General features: G+C 34.9%; 1 protein-coding gene across 5 annotated transcripts in view; it reads left to right on the top strand.

The window, feature by feature from the left end:
• LOC149776048 (vigilin-like) overlaps window positions 1-25,283 on the top strand; it is a 120,911-nt gene that overhangs the window by 63,917 nt on the left and 31,711 nt on the right. For all 5 annotated transcript variants that reach the window (XM_089942293.1, XM_089942292.1, XM_089942290.1 and 2 more), the window contains 4 exons: window positions 312-451; window positions 3,289-3,510; window positions 10,156-10,275; window positions 20,185-20,242. In XM_089942293.1, coding sequence (XP_089798419.1) covers window positions 312-451; window positions 3,289-3,510; window positions 10,156-10,275; window positions 20,185-20,242 — 540 coding nt within the window. The remainder of the gene's footprint in view (window positions 1-311; window positions 452-3,288; window positions 3,511-10,155; window positions 10,276-20,184; window positions 20,243-25,283) is intronic.

Here is a 25,283-nt window from a genome sequence, read left to right on the forward strand (position 1 = left end):
TTTGTGGCAAATTTTTGTTACAGCTTAAGTTGATTTTGCTAAAGCATAATTGATATGATGATTATTGGATCCACACATAGTTCAATTGTTTGTTATGATCTGATATAATTTTTCAAGAGTAATATCCCCTTTAAAGGAAGTTTTATCAGTGTTATTGTGAGGTCATTCCTTGATTTAGATGACCAACATAACTTATGTCATAGTTGAGATGAAAGCATATTTCTAGACCTTGTGATAAATTTATATGGATAAGTGAAGAAGCTGGACCACAAGATTGCTAACTTGGTTAATACTTTGATTTCTTTATTCAGTTAGAAGAATCATAAATGAGACTGGTGTGATGATTCATATCCCCCCAGATACAGAAAACAACCCAATTATCCTCATTGAAGGAGAATCAAAGGGAGTTGAGAGGGCAAAGCAGCAGCTCATGGAAATGGCATCAAGAATGGTATGTTTACTAAACATCAATCCTCTTCTCTGTGCTAGCAGATAACAAGACATTGTTTAATGTTGTGGCTTACAGTGGCAGCTGTGTAGGCAATGTTGTTGAAGATGAGACTTAAATTCACTCAGACAGAGGTGAGATGTTTGAGTAAAGTGTTAAGGCAAGGGCCTTAGACAGCTCATCTGTCTGGGGCCCTGTGTGTTCTTATTATGTCATAGGTGTTTTATATATATATATATATATATATATATATATATATATATATATATATATATATATATATATATATATATATATATAGTATGTTTAACCTTTGTTCATGATTGTAGTTTGTATGGGTCATTTGTAAACAACATATTACATTATATACCTTTTGTCCATGATTTTAGGTTGTACTTGAAGATAATATTTGTAATGATGTTTACATGGATTTTTGACCTTAGAAAGTTCACAAAGCAAACTTAGAAGCCACATCCTGATGATCTTATTGGTTTTTATATTAGGCTGTTGTGATCAAGATTATTCATTCATATTTTAGTATCAGTCTTTGTGGAATGACAGTTGCATTCAAATCTAATTTGAGAGGAATTATTTATTTAAATTATTCATTCAAATTACAAAGTGCTCATTGATATTCTGGACTATATCATTCCTTTGGGATTATTGTGAATTCATTCAAGGACATTCTAGATTATATTATTGTGATGCAGCATGACTACTTGTACATTGACACATTCAAGACTATTGATACATTGGTACATTCAAGATTGAAGTTTATTTGGAACATTCTATACTTTGGGTTTTGTAATAAAACGTTTAGGAATTTTGGGGATTTAATTAACAACACTGTAAGTTCCTCTTGAAATTTTTGACTTTGTAACTTAGAAAATTGATTTATTTGTTGAATTTACAAAACTTGTTGGTTTTGTTTTTTTCTGTTACTTAGTTTTAAGACCAGAGAGTTGTAAGAATAGGTGCGTTACCAATTCACAGAATAATTGCTTCATTGGAGTTTCTTATATGCTTGTTGGATTGCTTGTATTTTCTTCACAAGTTTTTGGTTGTCCATATCTGAATGTGTAGATTTAGCATGTACAGACTTTGTTAATTCAACTTATTACTGAACTTAATCAATGAAGCACATGATCAAAAGCAAACGTGACCATTGGAAAGACTTTTGTCATGATGTTTGTCACCAGACTTTGGGCTGAGCTTGTGAATTGCAGTAGAGAAAGGTATGAGTTGGGTTGCATCAATGTTATCATCAACAATGTAACCTTTTATGTTTTTGATAGTTGTTCATGTAGATTGTATGTATTGTTTTCCTTATTGTATGTACAGTTTCATATATTTTATATCATCACACATTAAAGTATCACTTTATGTGATTCTGATGGTCCAAATAATTTATGTCCATGAAATTATTGTGCATTATTCTTTTTACTGATTGGCTGCAATTGTTAGAAAACTTTTGGAATTTTTGTTCTCAAATGATCATTTTTGCTCACCATTTTTCGAATTGACTTGTGAAAGGAAATTGGGGAAAAATGGCTATGTCTGTTTCAATATTGCTAATTTGCCCCAATTTGTTATGTCAGGTATAATACATCATAACACGAAAAATGACAAAAACAATAACAACAACAAGTAAAACTACAATTATTGCTTGTGTGTGGTGGGTGTTGAGGGAGGTGGTATATCTGTAGCATGGAATCCACCCTATATACAAGCGTGGTTTAAATATTAACTTATAGAAGTAAATAAACTCACCCTTAGTCACAGAAGAATGTGGACATAAACCGGTCTCCAAACTGAAAAGAAGTTATCCAACTGCTGAATATTCATGTGGTAATTATGTGATGCAATTCAAAGTCAAAAGGAAATTAGTTTGCATATTCTGTAGTCCACTGTTCCAAATCAAACACTCAAATATCTGGTCAAAATACATAACAGTAACTATGGGAATTTCTACATCCAGTAAACAGTCTTTCACATGAATATTGCAATATCAACTTAATGTTTAGTTGTGAAAGTGACACTTTAAGGTTTTATAAACATGGATTGTCAGTTGTATTGGTAGTGCATCAAATAATGTGATATCAAACACATTAGGCATTTTATGTAGAAAAATGATTTTCGCTGCGTAAAATGTTCTGTTGGAAGGACGCTTGTTTTTTAATTTATAGTTTGTAAGAAAAGTTTAATCTACTTTTAAATGTCAATACTAGTTCAACTTGGGTTAGGACTATTTTTTATGCACAACAAATGAAATGTGCAACGTCTGTCAGAATGAATGAAATTCTTCGTTCTTCTTTCCATTTAAATAATTTGGGCTGAAATAAAAACTATGTGATAAAAAGAACCTCAAATGGGTAATGATCTAATATTAAATTTATGAAACTCATTTAATAATGTCCAGCCTTTGCTCACCAAGGCTTGCAAAAGCTGGACATTATTCAACTCATTTCCTCTATATCTGATGGTATTCATTTCAAACTTCTAACTGATCTGCTGAAACTCGTGTCTTACTTAGGCTTGACACCACATGTCTTGCTTTGGCTTGACACCACATTCAACAGCACAATTGTCATTGTTTAAATTTGAAACATAATAAGATCAAGAGTTAGAGACTTATTAAAAGTTTGGAAAGAATTAAAAATTTACAAGAGACCCCTTTTTTGTTAAGTCTGCATTTTATTTAACCAAGTTGACCATGAAAGTTAATGAAGGGTGGTGATGGGCTTACATGCCTATAGAGGCCAAAGTGGTCACTGTATTGAGCTTCTGCCATAGAGGTACTTTAATAAGCAACAGTCTTGTTATCTAGTTTCTGTCCACAGGAAAAGAAAAAGACAAAACAAGAGGTCACCATTGATCAGCGCCTCCACAAATTTTTTATTGATGCCAAAGGAAAAACTATTCAGGGAATTCGACGCCAGTTTAATCAAGTACAAATCACTTTCCCTGATCAAGGAAAGAGGAGCGACATTGTAACATTAAGAGGACCAAAGAGTGATGTTGATAAGTGTGCTGTATACCTTGACAAGACAGCTAAAGAACTAGTAAGTAAACCTTTCTTGCTGCTGGTAAGCAACATTCCATGTATAATCAATCATTTCTTTGTTTTATAAAATTTCAGAGCTTGGGAAGTTGAACAATCATAAAAACTAAATTATGTGAGAAAAAAATTGACAAAGAAGCATTATTAGAGTAAGTGCAAAGATCGGGTTTTCGGCAGATACATACTCATCCTGAGGTTTAACATTTACTGGCATCTCTTCGAGTCTGCCCTTAGTAATTTTCCAATTCATGATTGGTTTAACATGTTCAGGTTGTCATCAGTTACCAGGCTGAAGCTCACATTTCCTCCACAAGAAAATTATCGGAAAAAATGGTAGAACCATCAGACAGCTGGTTTACATAACAATCACTGCTAAGTTCATGTCTGCAGTAATTAAAATTAGAAATCTGCTTGTGATACTCATCTGCATGTGGTCATGTTCTGTTAACATTTTTATTCACCAATTAAATTGCAGCTTTCATTTTTCTAAAAGTTAAGGATGTCATTTGGAATGTATTGTTGCTAACAATACCTTTTGGCATGAAATTCAAGGTTTGGACTAAAGGAAAAGGAATTATAAGGTCACCGGGTCATAAACTTTTTTTTTAGCAAGTCTGAAGTCTAGATGTTTTGAGATTGTTCCTGTATCATATCCAAGGAATCATTTTCCATGTTGTTCTTTTGTTTTGGAAATTCATGATGTTTCTATGTGTCTGTTGCTAGTCTGGTTTCTGCACAGTAACTCAAGTTGTCCTCCAAAGTTTTGGTAAGGACGAATCTTATTGATTTTGAATGAAATGCCCAGTGCTCAAGGTCACGATGACTGAAATAAAAAAATGATTTCCACACAATGACTCAAATTCTCCGCCATTAAAACTTTCAGGATGTCTTGCTCTTATGTTAAGGAAGAACTATACAGGTAAAACCCATTATAATGCAAAGAATAACATCATAATATAAGCAGGATTTCATTAAAAAAAAATTCTAAAAGCTTCCCCATAGAAAATGTGCTTTGAAATTTCAATGTCATCAGATTTAACTAACGTCTTGATTATATATCATTTGTTTTGCTCGCTGGGTTTTATCAGACTCAAATTTACTTCAGTTTTGATGGAAAATGGTGCACAGTGAATTTAAGGCAACATTAAAAACAGTGCTTGGATTAAAAATTTGTTATGGATATGAATAATCAGCTTTTCTGAGAACATGTATTTATGATGTTAAAGAGAGAGGTCACCTTAAAGTAGAAAATGGGTAGCCATGCTGCCATTGTGTTATAAGCAGAATTGCATTATAATGAATCACGTTATAATGGGTTTTACCTGTATTGATTTTGGGTGAAAAAGTCATTGGTCATTGAGACTGAAACAAAAAAAATCTTTTCTGCATAATTTCTTTAGCTCTCTACCATTTTCATTTACCATACTTTGTAGATAGTTTGCAAGAAGGAAGCCAATCCTTCTCTGTCAATACATCACTCAATCACATTAACATTACAAACTATTTCCTCTATCTCCAGAATGTAGTCCTTTTATTGACTTGATAAAGTCTCCTTGTCTTTTTATATCACCTATCTTTATCACACTAGGTGGCACACTGTCTGCCAGATATAGTGACTTGAGACTTTCGCTGTAACCATCCAGCATTTCATTTTGGCAGTACAGTAAGTCGGACATATATGTAGTACATAACTATGTATTTTGGTAAATTTTCAGATATTTTTGTGTGACTTTATTACTGGTTTGTTTAAAAACTGTATGTTATTTGTAACTCCATATTCACCTTTGCCTAATATTGCATTACTGTTTTTGTTCATTTTTTCAAATATTTGAACATAATCTCATTCTTAGGATTTTCATTACTATTGTCCATATGATTCATCATCATCATCAATCTCTTGACTTAGTGTGGTTGTCGAGGCGCTGAACTGCTGAACATCTGACCAGTTCCCTCCACTTGTCTCGATCATGTGCCAATGCCTGTGTCTCCGCAAAACTTTTCCTGGTCCATTCTGTGATGTTGTCACTCCACTTTTTTCTCTGTCTACCTCTTCTTGTGCCACCATGGATGCTGCCCTGCAGGACTGTTGTGGATAGATTGTTGGCTATAGTGACATGGCCATACCATTTCAGCTTTCTCTTTTTGATGGTGGTGAGGAGGCCTTCATATCTCATTTTCATAACTAACGATATCGGCAGCCAACACCCTGTCAATCAACTTGGAGGGAATTGGTGCCTTGGCCTTTTCTCCATTGAGTCTAATTTCGAAGTTAATCCAGCAAAAGAGGGACATGGATTGCAAGATAGTCATGATTGCATCTTTCTGATGGGATAAGTCATAGGTCACTGACCTGCTCAGCGTGGCAGCTGATTAATCCAGGAAAATCTAAGTAACCTCTTCTCAAACATCCCAGTTGCCAATGTTTCATTAATGTCCAGGGAAACTGCTATTTCATGCATGGATCTTGTCTGTTATACTGTGTGCAGGAAAAATTTCAAGTCTTCAGTTGTGGAGAGTATCACAATAGCTGGATGGTCTTCCACTCTGAAAGTGCACAAGGGGAAATGGCAAATTTTTTCATGAGAGGTTGTGCAAAGGATGCAATTCCTCTTTCAGCCTTCAGTTACCAGCTTGACAGCTTCTTTTTATTTTTGAAAGCAAGATGCTAGCACTGATAACTGTCAAGGGTATTGCTCCATATCTCTCACACATTCAGGCATCATGGGAGTCTTGACATTGGTCAAAATATGGATCTTTTGGACTCATTAACTAGCTTTGATCTATCCTGACCGTGCTTGTAGACACTGTTCCTAAAGTGAAATCTCATGGGTTTCGACATGGCTCAACTTTTTAAGTTCAAGCTTCTGTGCTTCGTCCCATGAAGCAGCTATCATTCAGGATGTGCATTCTGATAGCATTAGTATTGAGAGTAAGCAAACTCCATATTCTGTCTGGGGATCTGAATCATCTGCAGTTCTGTTTTGACAGTTGGCTAAAAGGTAAACATTCAATTAGCATTTTCTGACCTCTCACATGAATGTTTCAATTAAAGACATATTGGAATGAGTAGGTTGGTATGCCATATCCACTTTTTTGCACTTTCTGTTTGTGTGATATAGCCTCACGTAGCACAGAGTTGAATCTAGTTGGTCCTCTGATTGCTGTTGAGACAGTCATCAAACCATGCATCTCTTTACATCCATGGTCTTGTGTATGACCAGTCAACATTTGCTGAATTTGTCCAAGAACTTTTGTTTGTATTCAGGTCAAGTGTGGCAACCCACAGTATTTCTGTGCACAATCATATGTACACTAATCTAGTTGTTTCAGCTTTCATTAGAAGAGTTTTATTCGACAAGTTCAATGTTCTTTTACCCTAATGGCATGTTTAGGTAGAGGCTTGATGCTGTTCATTTCCTCCATGTCTTACTCATTTTCCTGATGTTGATGTGATTGTGTAATGTATTTGATGGAGACAAGAAATTGTACATTAAATTATGTCTCTTCAAAATACCCAACCAATCACATTTGTGACCCGGGTCATATATTAATATTACCTTGGAATGGTGAATGAATGTGATGGTAGCTAAGTGATCTTCTGAGGAGAATCTGTTGGGTTCGAATCCCACTGGTACAGACCTAGATTAGTCATGGTAGTACCATAATAAGAACGGTTATAATCAGCATAGTAATAGAAAATTATTCTTGTACAATTATGTCCCAGGTTTGGTGTTGTGTACCAAGTTGTTTGTGGATGCAAACCTTCACCTAATTGCACTTTAGTGAGCTATATTTAGCTTGCCTATAGTCTGTTCCAATGTTTATGTTTGCAGTCTTTTGTGATGTCAAGTACATGGGTACTGACCAATGTGCATGTTTATTAGGAGTGAGTGATTGAGTGAGGGATCAATCACAGTGTATGAAGTGCATGATTGGTTCAAACATCGATTCCTCCTCTTGACCTTGCACAGACACCACAGGTCATTCCACCCTTACATATGAACAGCACTTGTCTGTCACTTGAGTGAAAAAAGGCAATCACTATAATTCAAAAGAATTATATCACTTCTACACTTCAAGTCTGGTAAGACATTTATTTTATTGTGCTAAAATTATGAAATACTGGCAAGCAGGTTGTGTAAATGTATTTGTCTTGTTTGTAGTTACTCCTAGTCTTGTATATTAAGTATTAGCTCTGTATTGTTTTAGGTTCTTTGTCCATTAATAAATCCCATGACCAGCAGCAAGTGTTGTAGTTCATCATTTCGCTCGATATAACACCCAGCTCACACATTATTATAAATCGCTTGTATGCCTCCCTGCAATTCAAGCATCCAGTCCCTGACAGTGCTTGAGTTTAAACTGGCTATATATGGCATATAGTGTGCCATTTAGATGGGTAAATAGAGGTTATATGTAAGAGTTCACTCCTCTTAGACTATACAATGTTTAGACAGGACGACTTTTTTAAAGTTCATGAGCAGGCTGGATTCCAGAGGTTGCAGAATTAATTTCTAATGTTATTATGATTTGATAAGCATTGTCAGAGATAAATAACTTATTAATATCAAATTTCCTTTTTTATTCTTCTGGTATACTTGACTCGTAAAATTATATGCCAGATATGGTTCATACAGATTTACTTAACATATTTATCCATATATTTATGTGTGAAGTGACACAAAGTGAGTATAAACAAGGAAAGTGTCACAGGAATTTTCTAAAATGCATCAATGCATGAGTTTGATAGGTTGAAAGGACTAAAAGAAAAAAACAATGCTTTCAAGTTTCATGAGTGAAAAGTGATTCTGCCTGGAATTTTTTCTCAAGACATTTTACATCTTTCTTTCAGCCATTATTTGCTATCTTGTTGGATTTCAAGCAAAATAACTACTTGATTTGCATGATACACCTTAATTGTTTTGGCAGTTTATTTGAAAAACGTGTTGTAATGTTGTCAAAGTTTAAATGTTTGCACTTTATAATTAATTGTCTGCACGAAAATGAAGCATCCTATGATATTGGAGTAAATACTGATTTGTGATGTTCATATTGAAGCAAGAAGGTAGCAAATATATCGTGTTCAGACAGAACTATGAACTGAATTAATTTCAGTTAACAATGGCAAGCACCTACCACACTGAACCAAATTTGCTGTAAAGACTTGGCTGGTCATTGCATGTTGATCTTGCTGGCCAGATGCAAAACAGCATGTACAGTCAACATTAAAGTGCAATACACACATATGAGAATTTTCTCTGAATTTGAAGATTTCCATAATAATTATTATAAAAATGGAGTAATTATGTAATTTGAGAAAATGTGTGTAGTTGAATGTGGGCAGGGTAGTACCTTTACATGACAATTGAAAAGGTCATCATATAATATGGTATGGAATTATCAAAATGGATGTAATTTTACCTTGACAATAAGCTCTTTTTCACTGGTTATGTGTGCATCCATGCATATTCAAGTACATTATACTTTATCTCTTCAAATCTTGTAGCATATAACCAGCCCAATTATTTGGAATGGTGCAAAATGGAAATCTGTGTTATGGGAACCTTGTATGTTACCATTTAAACACGAGTGCTAGGTATTTAGTAAAAAAAAGGTGGAATTTAGCCAGAGACAATGACAATGCCCTTTCCTTCTCAGATTGATGGTAGCAAAGTTTGTAAAGATGATAGCAAAGTCTGTCAAGAAATCATTTATTTGGACATTCTTAGAAGAAAATGCAGAGTTTGTGTTCCATGGTAAAAAGAGTTATACTCAAATAGCAGGAAAATAATACGTACCCGGTGTGGAAAACTTATCAGTTATAACAGTAAATAGTTTGGACTTCTTACAGATCAAGTCAAGAATTTGAAGAAGAAAAAAAATCATTTTGAGAAACTGTCACTAATGTTTTGTCTTCTGTCAGCTCACTTATTGAATGTAAGTATGTACCAGATATGTGGATCTATGAGATTAAATAGCAGGTAACAAACTGTCACTGATGTTTTGTCTTCTGTCAGCTCACTTATTGAATGTAAGTATGCACCAGATATGTGGATCTAGGAGATTAAATGGCAGGTAATAAACTGTAACTAATGTTAAATTTGTCTTCTGTCAGCTCACTTATTGAATGTAAGTATGTACCAGATATATGGATCTATGAGATTAAATGGCAGGTAACAACTTTTATCAGCATTGATGATATATAATAAACAAATAGTTGCCTGTTTGTGCAGAGTATTTGTGATTAATATCATTATAGTATGAAGCCAGTCCAAGTATTAAAGGATGGAACATGGATAATTAGGGTTCAAAATTACTGGAAATCATTGGACCTGGCACATTGCAATCTTGACCTCCATTGCCTTTATTAAGTCTCACATACCCATCGTCAGATATTCAGGAATTTGACTAGTTTACCATTCCCATCTATGGATGCAACTGTTAATGTCAATCTTAAATGCAAAAATTGCTAATGGCTCTTTCCCCTATAGTGTTGAAAAAGCAGAAAAATACTTCATTTTGGTGCTTTTTTATTCTTTGTCATTTTTGTCTCAGTTACTTTTGTAATGTTGCCATTGGGACTCCGCTTTAAAGAAACTTTAATGTATGAATAGTCTTATTACAAGGTATCTGTTTTCTTTCATAGATCCGTGAAGAGACAAAGACCAGAGTAGATCTTCCAAGTGAAATCAGCTATTCTGATGTGATCACTATCACTGGCAAAGAGGTAGCTCATACCAAAATCGAGAAAATTAAAAATGAACAGGTAAACTCTTTTTGACTTTTTTATTTCTTTATGTATAAAGTTTACTCTCCACATCCATCGAACTCTCTTGGTCTATATTCAGTCTCCAGCTTGGTGTATTTCACCAGACCATCATATTTCAACATCTGCTGTTAATAATAAGCTGTGAATTCATTAGTTTTTACCTGGTTACCAACATGGATGGATTTTGTACTTGCTACAAGTTAAGAATTTAAAAACCCTACAAGCAACTTTGTGTGGAATCAATATGAACCTATCCCCAGTTAATAAATTAATGTGCCCAAACTTCAGAAATCAATTGCCATGACAGGAAACAGACTTGTCTTAAACTGTTGGCAGGGACCAAATAAATTTGATATGTTTCTGTTTAGTCTCCAAATCTGCCGCCTCTTATGATTTAGCGATATGTCTTACGGAAATGATCCTTGAAATTAAGACTTGTAGAATAAAAGCACAAATTACAGAAATATAGAACTGGAGAACATTATGCCAGCCAGGAGGGTCCTTTTCCTTCGTGACTGGACTTAACCATATTCCTGATTGCAATGGGTTACAACCACAATCAAATCAGTCACCAGATGGATGAGTTTTGTACAGCTGCATGACTCTCATAATGCCACTAGGCACTTCCAGTGCATGATGCCAAGCTAAGTGCCTCAGTATCCAAGAACCCGGTTTCATGAGCCTAGTTTATACAGGTACTCTCATGGATCAGTCTAACCTGCATAATGCAGCCAGACACTTCCTGCATATGATGGCTGGTTATACAGGCACTTTCATGGAACATTATAAGCCACATAGTGTTGTTTGACACTTTATACATATGATACCCATCTTGGTGCCACATTATTCATGAGATGTTTAACTTGTTTCCAAACTTTCTTAGTCACAGGGAGCCTGTACTTAGTGACAGCTCGGAAGTAATGGTATCTAAGTCAGCTCGGAAGTAATGGTGTCTAAGTCAGGCCATGCTGCAAGTATAGTGGCCACCATCCTGGACATTTTTCTACAACTACTTTGCAGGTAGTTCAAAAGATGTCGGCAAGTCCAGAGATAACAAAATCTAGCTCTCATGTCCCCTTGTTGTCATTAGATCTATCTATGATGCATGAAGTTTTCCACCTGCTGCCATCCAAGTTCTTTCCTCCTCCACCCTCACAAGCAACTGCTTAGTCTTCACTTTTGGCATCAGTTGATTATTGGCTAAGCGAAGAATTTCAATTCCACAGTCTGGCAGAGTTAGTGACATTTTGGACAGCTTACATTGTCAATTACAAGTTTCAAGCATCAACCAACACTTTTTCTTACAGATGCTTTCCCTCAACTTTGGGTTGGAGGTTCTTTAAGTTACACACACCAGTTTTACATTTGGATACCCAGCATTTGACCAAGATATTATAGTTTTGGGGATGACAAAGTAATCATTTGCATGCTAGGATCAGAAGTTTTAAAAAGAAACACTGCAGTTGGTGCACAACATCGTGGCCATGGGCTCTGTGGTGGATCTAGTATCTGTGGCAATCTTTCAACAGCTGGAACACAGCTTCTTTTCTCTAACTTTGAATCACTCAGGATATATGATCTGTTTCTAGAATGGCATGCATCTTAAACATTGTGGCCCAACATCCTCTGGCTAATGTCATAACAGCAGCTACGAACTTACAACTTTTGGAATGAAATGCAGTGCTCTCTGCATCCATCTTTCTTAAAGATCATCATAAGGCCAAACTACTCTCACAACCTTTATCATCTAATTTCCTCTTTAATAATGAGGTTGACAAAACCTGCAAACAAACTACCAAGGACACCAATTTCCCTCCATCACTGTATCAGGTGTGATTGCATGGCAGTTAACAAAAGGATCGCAGGGACGTCCCTAGAACACAGGATACTGGGAAACAGTCCTACCCATTTTGCCACTATCAAAAACATTTCTCGTGAGCAAAACTGGACAAGAGGCAAAAAGGGGGCGATCATTTTTGCCATTGTTCTCTCCATGAGAGCCTCACTATCTCAGAATGACATCATCTTCATGCCAATCTTATCACAGATCCTGTAGGGGTAAGGCTCCAATCCTTTGCTGCTGAATGGACAAAGATTTTTCACGACAACATATGTACCCAACAAATGATTTCCAAGGGACTTATTATCACTTTCAGTACACTTACTCCTTTGTCCAGGGTTCCCATAGCTAAAAATGTGGCAGTCTTCACCTGGTCATCAACCTAAGTGCACTCAATCAACTCCTAAATGCCCCTTGGTTCATGGTGGAATACCACAACAGGTTCTAAATGCCATCTAGAAGGGAGACTATGTAGTTAGTGTGGACTTGTATGACGCATAGCCTCACTTCTCCTCTCACACAGCTTGCAGGAAGTTAGTGCAATTTGCCCATAAAGACTTTATTCTGCAAAAGCAGCAGGTGAGTTCTGTCTTGGATGTGATAAAAGTTCAACGCTCAAGTAAACAGAGTATGTCTCCATTAGAAATGAGCATTAAATTAGTAAATTTTTGGCTTCCTTGCCTTTACTGAACTATCTGCTTTCCATAGAATTATTTCACCTGCTGCATTTGTTCATTGCAGCAGCAGATGTTTTACACCCAGGTCACCTTCTTATATATGCACCAGTTTCAAATGTTTCTGCTGTACAAATTGGAGGCTGAGACTTTGCCTGTTGAACCAGCTTCTCATAATCAACACAGTGATGGCGAAAACTCACTTGGAGATACCTCTAACAATTTCAGAGGATGGGGTTGGAGGGCACCTCCTTCCATCGTTCTGGAAAGCCAGTGGAGTGCGGCTCCCTCAGGGTTATTATTTACATATCAACATTTATGAGATGAAAGCCATTTTGGAAGCTTTTCCATTAGTGGCAGGAGAATCTTGTTGGTAATTGTGTTCTTATTTTGCTTGGCAACACCACTGTGGTGACTTATCCTAAATGGCAAGATAGAACCATGTCCCCAGACTTTTGCGTTCTTTTTTTTGAATGTCTAAAGTAGGATCTTCAACTACAATTCCACATCCAGGTTTGTCTTATTCCAGGCTGGCTAAATGTATTAGCGGACTCATTGTTTTGGAAGAATCAACTAATATGAAAGAAATGGTCTTTTTTCCTTCGGTTTTCACTCAGTACCTGCCTGATGGGATTGACGAATCTATTTGCAACAAGGTAGAATGCCAAACTCACAGCCTTTGTCTTACGTGTTGGATATAAAGGCCTGAACAGTCAATGCTCATTCTATTCTTTGGAACATCCTGGTCATATTCACTTACTCTCCAATACCTCCAGTTCTGAAGGTGATGGAGAAGGCAAGAGAATCAGGGTGTCACCTCATCTTGATTTCTCCACTCAAATGGGAAAAATCCTGTATCAGTGACCTCATCAATCTTGCAACAGAATTTCTAGGAAAACTGAGATATTCCCTCATCTGCCCTAGCAACCATAATCCAGATTTTCTGGAGCTTATCAAGCCCTCAGGAACATTCAGTCCTCACATCCAGTGGTGGAGAAATCACTGCGGTGAGATGGCACTGAGCCACTTTAATGGCATATGTAGGCAAATATAATATCTTTACAGACTGGTATGCATAAGAACGCTTTCTACCACTGCAGGCATCAATACCTCAAAAGCTAATTTAACATCAATAAAAATTGATTGCCACCATTCCATGATCATTGCTTCCTGTGTCATCATGGAAGAGAGGATATATTACAAAACATAGACCTATTCAATCTTCTATCCATTTTGCATGTCCAGTGACAATGAATCCTTGCCCACGTTGAATCTATTATGGGTATTGACCTGGCTGAACAGGACACCGTTTAAACCGCTTATATGAACTTCATTCATTCACTTCATATAAGACCTCCTTACTGCGTTAGTGAATGGCAGGTAGAATCATCAGAGTACATGCTCTGTCAGTGGACCTGAACTACACGCAGTTCCAACAAGATTGGTCATTATCACTCATGATGTCCACTGCTTTCATTGCCAAGAAGAGGCTCCTATTTATAGGGAATCAGACTTTGTATCGAATTCCTGCCTTAATCTCGGGAGCCAGTGTGGGCTCTGAGATGGTACTTAAGAAAGACCAGCCATCGTGTCAAGGGAGGTAATGTCAGTTCTTACCCTTCACAGATGGATATGATGACATATCAGCACAGACACTTTCATCTTGGATAAATTTGTATATTTTTTCCGCACTTCAAAAATAACCCCACACCTAGTGAATTTACTTTGTATCTTGGCTTAAAAGCTTAGGACAGTTGCCACAGACGTCGCATTTGAGCGAAACTATTCTCAGTTGTTATTCATTTCATGGGATAGAGATCAGAACCCACTTCTCCAGCTTTTATTCCATTAACTGCTGGGTGAGAAAGTATTAATTCATGGTCCACAAGGTGTAGAAAATGCTAGAAAGCAGCTGTTGGAATTCATTAACTTAAAAGAAGGTTGGAGAGAGAAAATGAAGCATATTTTCTTTTCTTTACTTTGGTCTTTCCAGAAAGTGAGACAAATGCATCACATCCTGCATGTACTTATGTTGTTGATCTTTTCTTCAACAATTAAAAACTTTTGAATTGAAAAGTTTGAAAGTCATACTTTTTCCGCATCAGTTGCTATATTCAGCTTGATCTTTGTTATAATATTACTATAGATCTAAAGCATGTACCCAAAATTGTTTATTTATATGCAGAAAGCAATTTCATGATCGTGTTGTTTGCAGGCAAGGCAGTGTAAATTGGTACAAAATAAAAAAAGATAGATTTAACAAATCTTTTATATTTTGTTGCAAGTATTAATGTCACATGATATCAGATACTTTTACTGATCTTTTTGTCTTGCCTGTATGGGCATGATGAGGTTAAGTACCGTATTTACTTTCTTAGAAGTCAAGTCACACTTCAAGCAACAAAGATCTAGATATGGTGTTACATAATGAGCCTGTAGATCAGGGTCTATGTTGTTTGTTCTACTGATTGTTCCTAACAAACTGCACAGACCCAGATATGCCAATGCATTATATGATGGCAAATCAGTGTCTGTGCAGTTGCAGTTGAACTCGACTTAAAAATGCTTTTATATGGTATTCATTTCTTTTTCTGCTGCCAGTGATAGGAGTGTCAGCAGTATTCATGGTTTGCATTAAATTTATGTTTTAAATCAGTTGATGCAAAGAGAAATTCAGATAATGTCACTGGTCTAAAGATGCCATGAGAAGCTAGCAGTTCCTATCTTACCTCTATCATGCTTTCAAGCACAATGGGTGAACAATGTCCAAGTTTTATGTTTTAAGTTTTTGAAAGCATAGATCATCAACATCAGGGCTTCATTCAACTTAGACATTTGTATAATATTACACTGGGTCTAAAGTTTGTGTGTTGTTCTGCAAGGATTTCCCAGATTGCTTGTTTTATTATTGTTACAATATTCAATTTTTGTGAAGAAATCTGCCTGTAATTAATACTAAATATTATTTATCTTGCAACACAAATTTCTGACACTGTGATGACTACTTCAGTTTTACCAGTGCTGGAGTTAGAAATGAAGGCTGCCAATAGCAAGACAAGCAAAGAAAACAATCTTTATGTGATCTTGCTTGTTTTTAAACAGTGTAATCTTCACATTCTATAAACTGAGCGCTGCAACAAAAAAAAAGTTTATCAAATACAAAATGTGTACTTAAAAGTTGGGTCATAATAAGGACTTTCAATCCAAAATGGTGGATTCTCAAATGATTGCTTCTAAGATCTAAAGTAGCATGTATGTAGGATATGCAGCATGTTAATACCAGTAATAAAATGCTTCATATTGGTGTAGGAAAGAAATATTGAATTTTTATGGCCAAATTGTTGAGTTGGATAATCGGTGTTATATATCAAGATATGGCAATGAATCTTTGATGAAGTATTAAATGATGACAAAACCAGAAAAAGAAACATGGTAATGAGGCAGATTTTATATTTTTTTACTATTAATAATGTTCTCATGAGACTGGAACTCGCATCCCTAACTTGTGCGTGACTCATCACACTTGTAATAAGTGCATCGAAGAACAATTATTTTATTAGTGTCCATATTATAGCATGAAGTCATTCACTACACAGAAAAGCTAGCTTCTGACATATGAGATTTGTGATAAATAGATGAATGAAAAATATACCAGCCTAATGCAGAATCAAATGGAATGACACTTTGTATCGGATTTATCAACATTTAACTGAGAAGGATTCTAGTGTTGATGTAGTTCAATTGTATGAGATTTTGTTGAAAAAAGATCAGATTTCCTATGAATGTTAATTTGTTTGACTGTTTTCTTGAAACTTAATTGTGGAGAAAATGTACCAAAACATTTTTTATGGTTTGTAGGCTGTTGAGTAAGGCTGCTCTTTTATCCTTCCTTTCTCTCTCAGACACACATATGCACCTGTTTTGATACGACTTAGATGTACTTATATGCCTATATATTTATTAAGCAAAACAAAATATGGCATTTCAGTTAGTGTGCTGACAAACTCACATTTGCTGCCAAAACAGAGTCTGTATTTTACAGACTCATCCTTTGAAGCATATGACATATGGCAGTTCCAGTAAGAGAGTATTCAGACCCATAATATTACAGTTACAACATGCATTTCAAAATGGTGGCTTAATGTTAAATTCCCCTAATGTCCTGTAATTTTTGTCCTGTTTAACTTGGTAGCCCCCTTATGCTTATAATACCACATACTACTATATTACATGTGTTATATATGTATCTGGTATACCAGTTAAATGGCATGTAATCTCAGTTGTCATTGGTAACCTATTCTTAGTAAAAAGTAGCATGTTGCTTTCTCAAATGTGATGCATTACTTTTGCAACAGGAAAAGAGAAATAACACATTGATTTTAGAACATTTTCAGTTGGTCTTCCCCATTCCTAAATTATCTATACAGGTTTCCAATGAATAAACAGGAAAAAGACTATTTCATTGTGCTATTTTGGCTCCTTATGCCTAGACTAGCCACTAATAGAAATACAATAAATGTTTTAGTTTATTAAATTTATAACTGTTGTAGTATTGAAAGAATATTACATTTTTGAACTCACTGATATTTACCTAAGATTTTTATGCTTCTTGTATGTGAAGTCCCCACTCCCATCTCTTTCTTTCTCCTGGGCTTTCTCAAGTAGTACTTTCTTTCATTGGCAAAGTAGCTTGACCGATGTCATATCTAGACTATCTTCTTTTTGTCCTTCCATGTATTTGACTTGTCATGAGATATTGTTTGTAATTGTATTATATCATAATCCATGTACAACAGTTGTAAGGCCTTCATGATTGACCTACATGACATCAGTGTTACAGCATTGGAAATTGGTATTTTTACTGTTGCCTCCTTGAAACTGTGTTATTATTATTATTATTATTATTATCAGGGCCAGGCGTAGGGGTAGGCAACTTGTGCCAGATGATTAACCACATGTCCATGTTATATAGTGCATGTAAGGACTAGTCATTGTAGAAGGGCTTGATATAAGTGGTGAACCTGATTTATTTGCACTTATGTCAACTATTTTTTATGAATAGGCCAGTTTTTTCCTAAATAGATTTTCAACTCCATACAGGTTTTGTTTCGTAGTTGACAATTTAGCTGTCAATCATTCTATCTTAACAGTGTCATATTGCAGTGAACTTCTCTGTAACAGATTCAACCATTTGTCAATTACAGTGTGACCCCACTATAACACAGTAGTTGGGAGCCATATAACCTGACTGTGTTATAGACCAAACCATGTTATAAGCAACCAGGTCAGTTAGCAGAAGAAAATTATGCATGTACCCCAAAAATGTTGCACAGGGGGAGATGTAAGTAATAAATGTGGGCGGTAAAATATGTACTTCACTGGCATAGTTACCATCTTATATCAGTGCATATTAAATGGTAAATACACATGTAGTGAAAACAGAGAAGGCATATATAATATTTTACTTTATTTAGGGAACCAGGGATTGGTACATACACGTGTATACTGCTTATATATTCATGTCCACTGTATAGCATAAATAGAGTATCAACATTGTGTACTTACCCATGTATCTCATCACATACTTGGAATCCACAATACAAGTAATTCCTTCGAAAATATGCACACAGATTTAAAATATTCAATAATTTTGTCACAGGCTGTATTCAGTGGATAAACATAGCACAATCACGTAATGAATGATGAAGAACATTTACTTTCCAGTACGTCCCAAGTTGGTAAAAGTTAGTTGACATTTTAAATTGCTGTTGGTAGTGTTTGTAAGCATAAACTTTTTCCCTGCAAAACGGAAACCTTCACAGCACAGTAAAAGTGTTCCAGTCATGTTGGAAAATGACAAAATGCATCAAATTCCATTGCTTTTATTTAAGTTTGGTACTGACATCCTTGGAAGAAAAGTTGTTTGTTTTTATTGAAGATTGTAGTTGGCTTTCTCTGATGAATGGTGCATGTGTTATTGAAGTCACCACTAAAGGACAGCATTGGAGAACCAAACAAATGCCTATTTCTTTTTGTGGTGGCAATATGAAATAATCGTATTGCATGATTTAGACTGGTTTTTTCTCTCCATTTGCTGAGTACATTTTAAAACAGTTGGTGCTTCAAAGATAATCCGTTTTCTTTGAAATTTCAGCAAACTATTTTATCTGGGTACATTTCTTTAAAAAGGAATTGGCTGTCGTGTGGATGATTGTAGTTGCTATTCGTCCCTGCCTATTGAATAGACCAGCAATATTTTTTTTTACATTTTTGGTATTGGAGTGATGCTGCCTTCCACGCATGCATCAGAAATTAAACAAAGGGTCAAAAAACAAACGGACAATAGAGACGCAGGTGTTCTGGTCTGATGACAAGGATTAGTACAGAAACTGTGAGTGTTCTGAAAGATTTAATTCTGAGTGAAAAGAAGAGGAATTTTACTTACCATCCACTTACAAATGTCAGTCTGTATAAATATATTAATTACTAGCGAGTGGCCAAAAATCCGACGAAAGATAGATTACGAGATAAGGCCTCGTCCGCTTGATCTCAACTACCAGAAACGTCAACAACAAAAAAAGTGGATATCTCACAACACAGTACTCATGCTTGATGTCAACATAAGCAGATTATGATATAACAATTCACTGTTAAGATGGTTTGTCAATATGGACAAAGAAATTGTTTATGTAACAATAGATAAATTTCAGTGCATTTTATATCAAGTTTGCAGCTTCTTTTCATGGGGCCTCTGAATTTCTCCACACCAAACCAATAGTTGTATATACAAGTTTAAACAACCAACATTGTAGCCGATAAAAAAATTGCCACATGGTATATTTTGCCGATAAGGAAAATAAAATTTTTGTTTGCGGCATTGGCGAAGCCCCTACTTTATCAAAAGAACAAACTCTTTACACGTTTTTTGTACAATTAAGAAGAAAAAACTAGTTTTTTTTTGTGTATGAGACAAATACATATAAAATTTCAGGAGCCACATCATGATTGTCTTGTATTATCTATGTGCGATCTCTTCCCCAAAATGATAATTAACTTTTTATGTTGTTTTTGTACTCTTAAGAAAGAATTTATTTTTCGTGTGCAAGAAAAATACATGTATATAAAATTTTGGGAGCCACACCACGACTGTGTTATATCCTCATTCATGTTATAACAGAGCGTCCTGTAGTGGGGTCACACTGTATATAGTGAATTCAGTTGTATGTGGGTTTACTTTTTGACATTATACATAATAACAAATAGTCTGCGAAAAGCTGAGGAGTTGCTTAATATTATTTGCTTGGCTAAAATAATTAATGCTTATTAATTTCAAAAGTATCAATAATTTTGTCATCTTTTGGTCTCTTATGTATGATTTTTTGTTTATTTCAGTTTATCACTGAGACTGGTAAAAGACGTATTATGATTGGAGAAGTTTCACGCAAAAGTGGTACGTAGAGAAAGGTTGTTGAATATAAATTCAATTCATATTTACCCCATAACTAGCATATTATTTCCTTTAGAATATATCACATCACTATTCTTCTAGTTGTGGTAGGCAAGGTAAACATTGGATTGCATGGACTGGTAGTAGGACTTTGTGGACTCATGACCAGAGAGTGGCATGAATATTCATGAGTTGCACTGATTTATTCAAGCTGGTAACATGAGACAGTCTGGTATCTACCTAGGCATTGTGCTCTGATCCTTCACCCCAACACAAATATAAAAATATCTACATTGGCGTGGAGAGGGACAGAGGAAACTCAGACTAGGATAGCATTATGCATGATGCTAGACCAATAATTTTGTCCCTATAATGATCTTTTTTTATTCTCATATATACATTTCAATTCTTGATAGTGCCATTTACATGACATTTTATAGCTCACACAAATTTTCCCAGTATGTTATTATGGCACAGCTTAATAAGAATAGGAAAGGACTAATAGAAATATTAAAAAAAATAATAAAAAATTGATTTTTTAAAATATAAATCAAAATGCTGCTGCTACTACTACTGCTACTAGCATGCCTGTCAATTTTTCAGAAGCCAAGTAGGGAGATTGAATAACAAAAATAAGGAGATTGGTACCTCAGATGGAGAGGTTAATTGTAGCATTTTTAAAGCCCCATTTTCACTTAGTATTGACAGATCTTCCAGGTCCAGTGTGCACCATTTCTCGCTGGGAGTACCTTGTTTTCCCCAAAGACATGCCCTCTTTTCATATTCTGGCCAGCTGTGGCCAAACTGTACAATAGTTAGAAAACAAGCAAGAAGGCCAGTGTAACTAATTAACAGTTATTGTGTAAAAAGGACTCCTCCCCCCGACACTATTCAAAGAAACCATGTTCTGCAGTGTGTGCAGTGTTAGCACCAGTAACCGATTGGCAAATAAATGGTGCCTTATTTTGTTGTAACTAGTGGTATGCAGTCTCAAGCTGCCATACATGTGACAACTATTTTTCCTATTTTGTATATCCCACTTTATGTCTCTATTCTCAACTTAAAAGGCATTTAACATTGTTTATTAAAAAACATATTTATTCTGAATTAGTTTTTTAAGCGCACATAAACTGCATGGTATGTTTCTTCATTTCTCCTTTTAATTTATTGATGGTAATTAACATTTGTACGTTAATGTAAAATCTTCACTCGTGGAAGTTTCCTTGGTGGGAATGGAGATGCTACAGCATTCAGTGATGATTTTGATCATTCTTGGGATTGAAACTGATTGCTGATAATTTTAATGTTGTGGTTTGTCTTTTGTTGAGGTTTATTTTCTCGTTTTAGTATTGTTGTAGGGTGAAAAAAATTATTCCTAAATTGATGTGAATAATGTTTAAATTTAATATTTTATTTAATGAAGAAAAAATTCTTTGTAATGTGATAATTATTTCGTCACAACATTATTGACAGGTGATAAAATAGGACATGGCTTCTGTGGATTGCATAAGATACATCTATTTATATAGGATTTGTTTTAGGAGAAATGAAAATCAAGTAACATGATGTAATAAGTGGGAGATCAATGCAAAAATTGGAAGATATTATGAAATTAGTAGGTACTCCCAAATATTGGGAGTTTTTTTCTTCTGGCATGAGAGTTGATAGGTATATAATAGAGTTCAATATTTGTACAATACATATCATGAGCTTCTCTGTTGTGAACTTTACCCCAAGCTTTCAGCCACATGGTTAGGTCCCTGAGGCCAAGTGCTACCCCTGAGATAAAAAGGTGTACTGGGGATCTGCATTTGTATTTTTCATACTTAGTAAGTGTATATATAGCTTTAGTGTGAAGATCTCAGGTTGTGACCTAGGAGCTATAAGTCCTTGAGGGTTACAAGGATGGATTATGGGTGGGTGGGGGTCAGTGGCAGTTGCTTGTATATTTTGTGTCTTTTGTGCACAGTAAATGTACATATGGTTATAGAGTGGTGGTTTCATAGTTTCTATGTGATATCTGTCGGGCTAAGTTCCTTGATTCATGGAATGACTCTAGGAGACAGCACCCATGTCTTCTAGTCTAACATTTGTCAACATTTGGACTGGTTACATGTGCCAGTTCTTGTACATGTGCAACATAACAGCTGAGGAGTTATTGGAAGTTTGTGCAACCCCTATGACTGTGGCCTGTCCTCAGGGGATTGATTTTTAAAAGTTCTGTAACAATCTACACCCACTACTTCTTAAAAAAGGAGTACTAATAATAACAATTATTATTAGTATTATTATCATTATCATTCACTGTCATCTTCTCTCATACCCATTTTATAATAATAATAATAATACAGAATGATGCCATATTTACCATATATTTTGGGACAACATAAATTAATTTTTGAAGTAATTTTTTGTGAGCACATATGTTCTGTGACACGTTTTTTCTAGTCGTATGTTGTGTCAAACCTTATAAATCATTCAAAATTTACATGTCAGGAAATGCACTCCAACTGAAATTTTATTTAATAAAATGTAAAAGTTTACTTGAATTAAAGTCTTTAATTCACTGAAGCAGCATCTCAACACAACCCTTCGCATGCATATGTGCGATCCATTTTTTCATTGCATGAATTTTATTTGTTCATGCTGTGAAAAATTATCATTGGAGGTAACACATCTCCTGAAGCTACAATGACTAAAGTCAGATTTTAAAAATCTGCAGCAGTCATGCTAATTCTCACAATTTTAACTCCCCATCTTATCATAGTCCACCCAGCAGTGAGATCAAAGTACACTAGAATTCCATCCATGTTAATGATCATATTGTCGGCAAAATCATCTTCTCTTCTGGTCCTCACGAATTTGTCAAATGATTTTATTTTCTCCAAATCTTCTGGGTGATGCTGGGTCATCGATGTCCATGCATGTTCCCTTGTTTCAATTTATTTTTAATATTGATGAGAATACTGGTGAAAAGGAGCCAAAGTTAGCTTCCATATCTTAGCACACTTTGTATATTAAAAAGAAAAAAATTGGCTTAAAAGTATTCAAAGTCAGTTTCTGAGGTTGGCTTGCTTTTTAATAAAATTATCCTTTCTCTTTGATGTCCTGTTGGTAAGTTTAAAGAGTTAGTTTACTGCTTACTGCCAGTTGTGTTTGTTGACCACCTGGGCTTCTTTTGGTTTGGCATCTGTAGTTATAATTAATACAGATGGGCATTGATTTTTGTGGGTAAATAATATACACAGCAATAACTTGCTTTGATAGTACTTTTCTAACCCATGCTAGGAAAAAGAGTTTCACTTGCACTTGAGTGAATGTATTTTCAAATAATGATTTTGTTTGGTGATATATTATCATATAGTTGACCAGGATATAATTTAATCTTGGTTATTTTGCATCTAACACTGTCATGCATGAATGGCAGATGTCTTCAAGCATTCAGTTATTTCCTTCTCGCTTTTGATTTTCTTGGATACAGTTTTCAGTTGGATAACATATTCAAACCTTTGAGCACAACCAAACACTTAGTTTCTCAATGTTTAGGCCAGTAAACAATGTGTTGTATTTTATCAGAGATAAGCGATGCACACTACAGTATGGATGCCTATGCCACATAAATGGAGTTCATGGGTATATTTTATTCTTTAATTTTCATGACGAAATAAAGAGGAATAAATTTTAATAATACAAGGTTAGTTTCTTTTATGTTATTATCAGACAAGCATTTTTAAAATCTATTTTATTGCAATGTGCAGTGGGGGGGGCACTAGTTGAAAACAAATTTATTTTGTTTATTGTCTTTAGAAGTATAACTGATGTGAAAATAGTTTCACCATAAGTTCTGGGACAGGAATTTTGTTTAATTTTATTGTTTCTCGATATATATGGTAAATACATTAAAAATAACTCAGACAAAGCAAATTTGAACACTTTTAACTGTTATATGAAGGTGGCAGTTACTTTGGATTTTACTCTCTATTTTGCATTCCTTGAGTCTGAATTGTAATTAATATCCCATCTATAAATGGAATATTAATGAAAATGGAATTATAATAAATAAATGAGGAATAGTTGTTATCCTCCTCCTCCATTTTGTCTTGTATAGTCTGTTATATTCATGCATCATCGTCATTATCATCATCATTATCACATATATTAATGACACCTATACTAATCATCATTTTGGTTGTTGTTATTATTATTATTGTTGTTGTTGTTGATCAGGCATATATGGGAAATGAAAGTAATTTTTATAAGAATAATACTAATGCCATTATTCCTTTGAACATTAGTTTCACTCCCCTGTTTTTTAAATTTGTTATTTAAATTTGTTTATTTTGCAAGCTTTATACATACATTGTAAAAAATCTCAAACTATTAATGAGCTTAGTAATCATTATTCTTACCATAACAGTATCAACAATAGCAATAATAATTTCAAGAAAAGGAACAACAGTCATCATATTTATCATTGCTGTTATTAATAGTAGTGGTAAGAGTAGCAGTACAGTTGTTGTTAAGGATTAGACACTTGCCTATTCGTATTGTTGTTGTTTATTTTGTTGTTATTTTTAGTAGTTCTGTGTAGTAGCATTGTTGTTTGTGTTGTCATTGTTGATTTGGATTGGTCCCTTATCAGTGTTAGCAGAACACGAATGGAAAATGAAGTGTTTGCAATATCAATTATCTTCTACCATCAGTATTGTTATTGTTGCAGTTATTCTTCTTAATGTAATTGTTCTTGCATTTATTATATTTGGAATATTATCATTTTTATTAATATTATTGTTAGTAGTAGTAGCATTGGTAGTAGGAGAACTACTAGTATTATTAGGGTTAGTTTGTTGTCTGTTACTGAAAAAAGTATAAAGATCATGAATATTTTGGTAAATGGAATACAGATTGCATCTTTATCACCTGTGGTAACTTGTGCTGAGGATTAATAGTTTTTCATTAGTATGCATCTGTAACAAGATAACCGGGTGGGATATTTCGGATTGACAACAGAACACGTTTTGATGACACAGATATATATGGTTTA

The sequence above is a fragment of the Sinohyriopsis cumingii genome, chromosome 18 (assembly GCF_028554795.1).
Source record: "Sinohyriopsis cumingii isolate HCF-2022 chromosome 18, ASM2855479v2, whole genome shotgun sequence".
Classification (NCBI taxonomy): Eukaryota; Metazoa; Mollusca; class Bivalvia; order Unionida; family Unionidae; genus Sinohyriopsis; species Sinohyriopsis cumingii.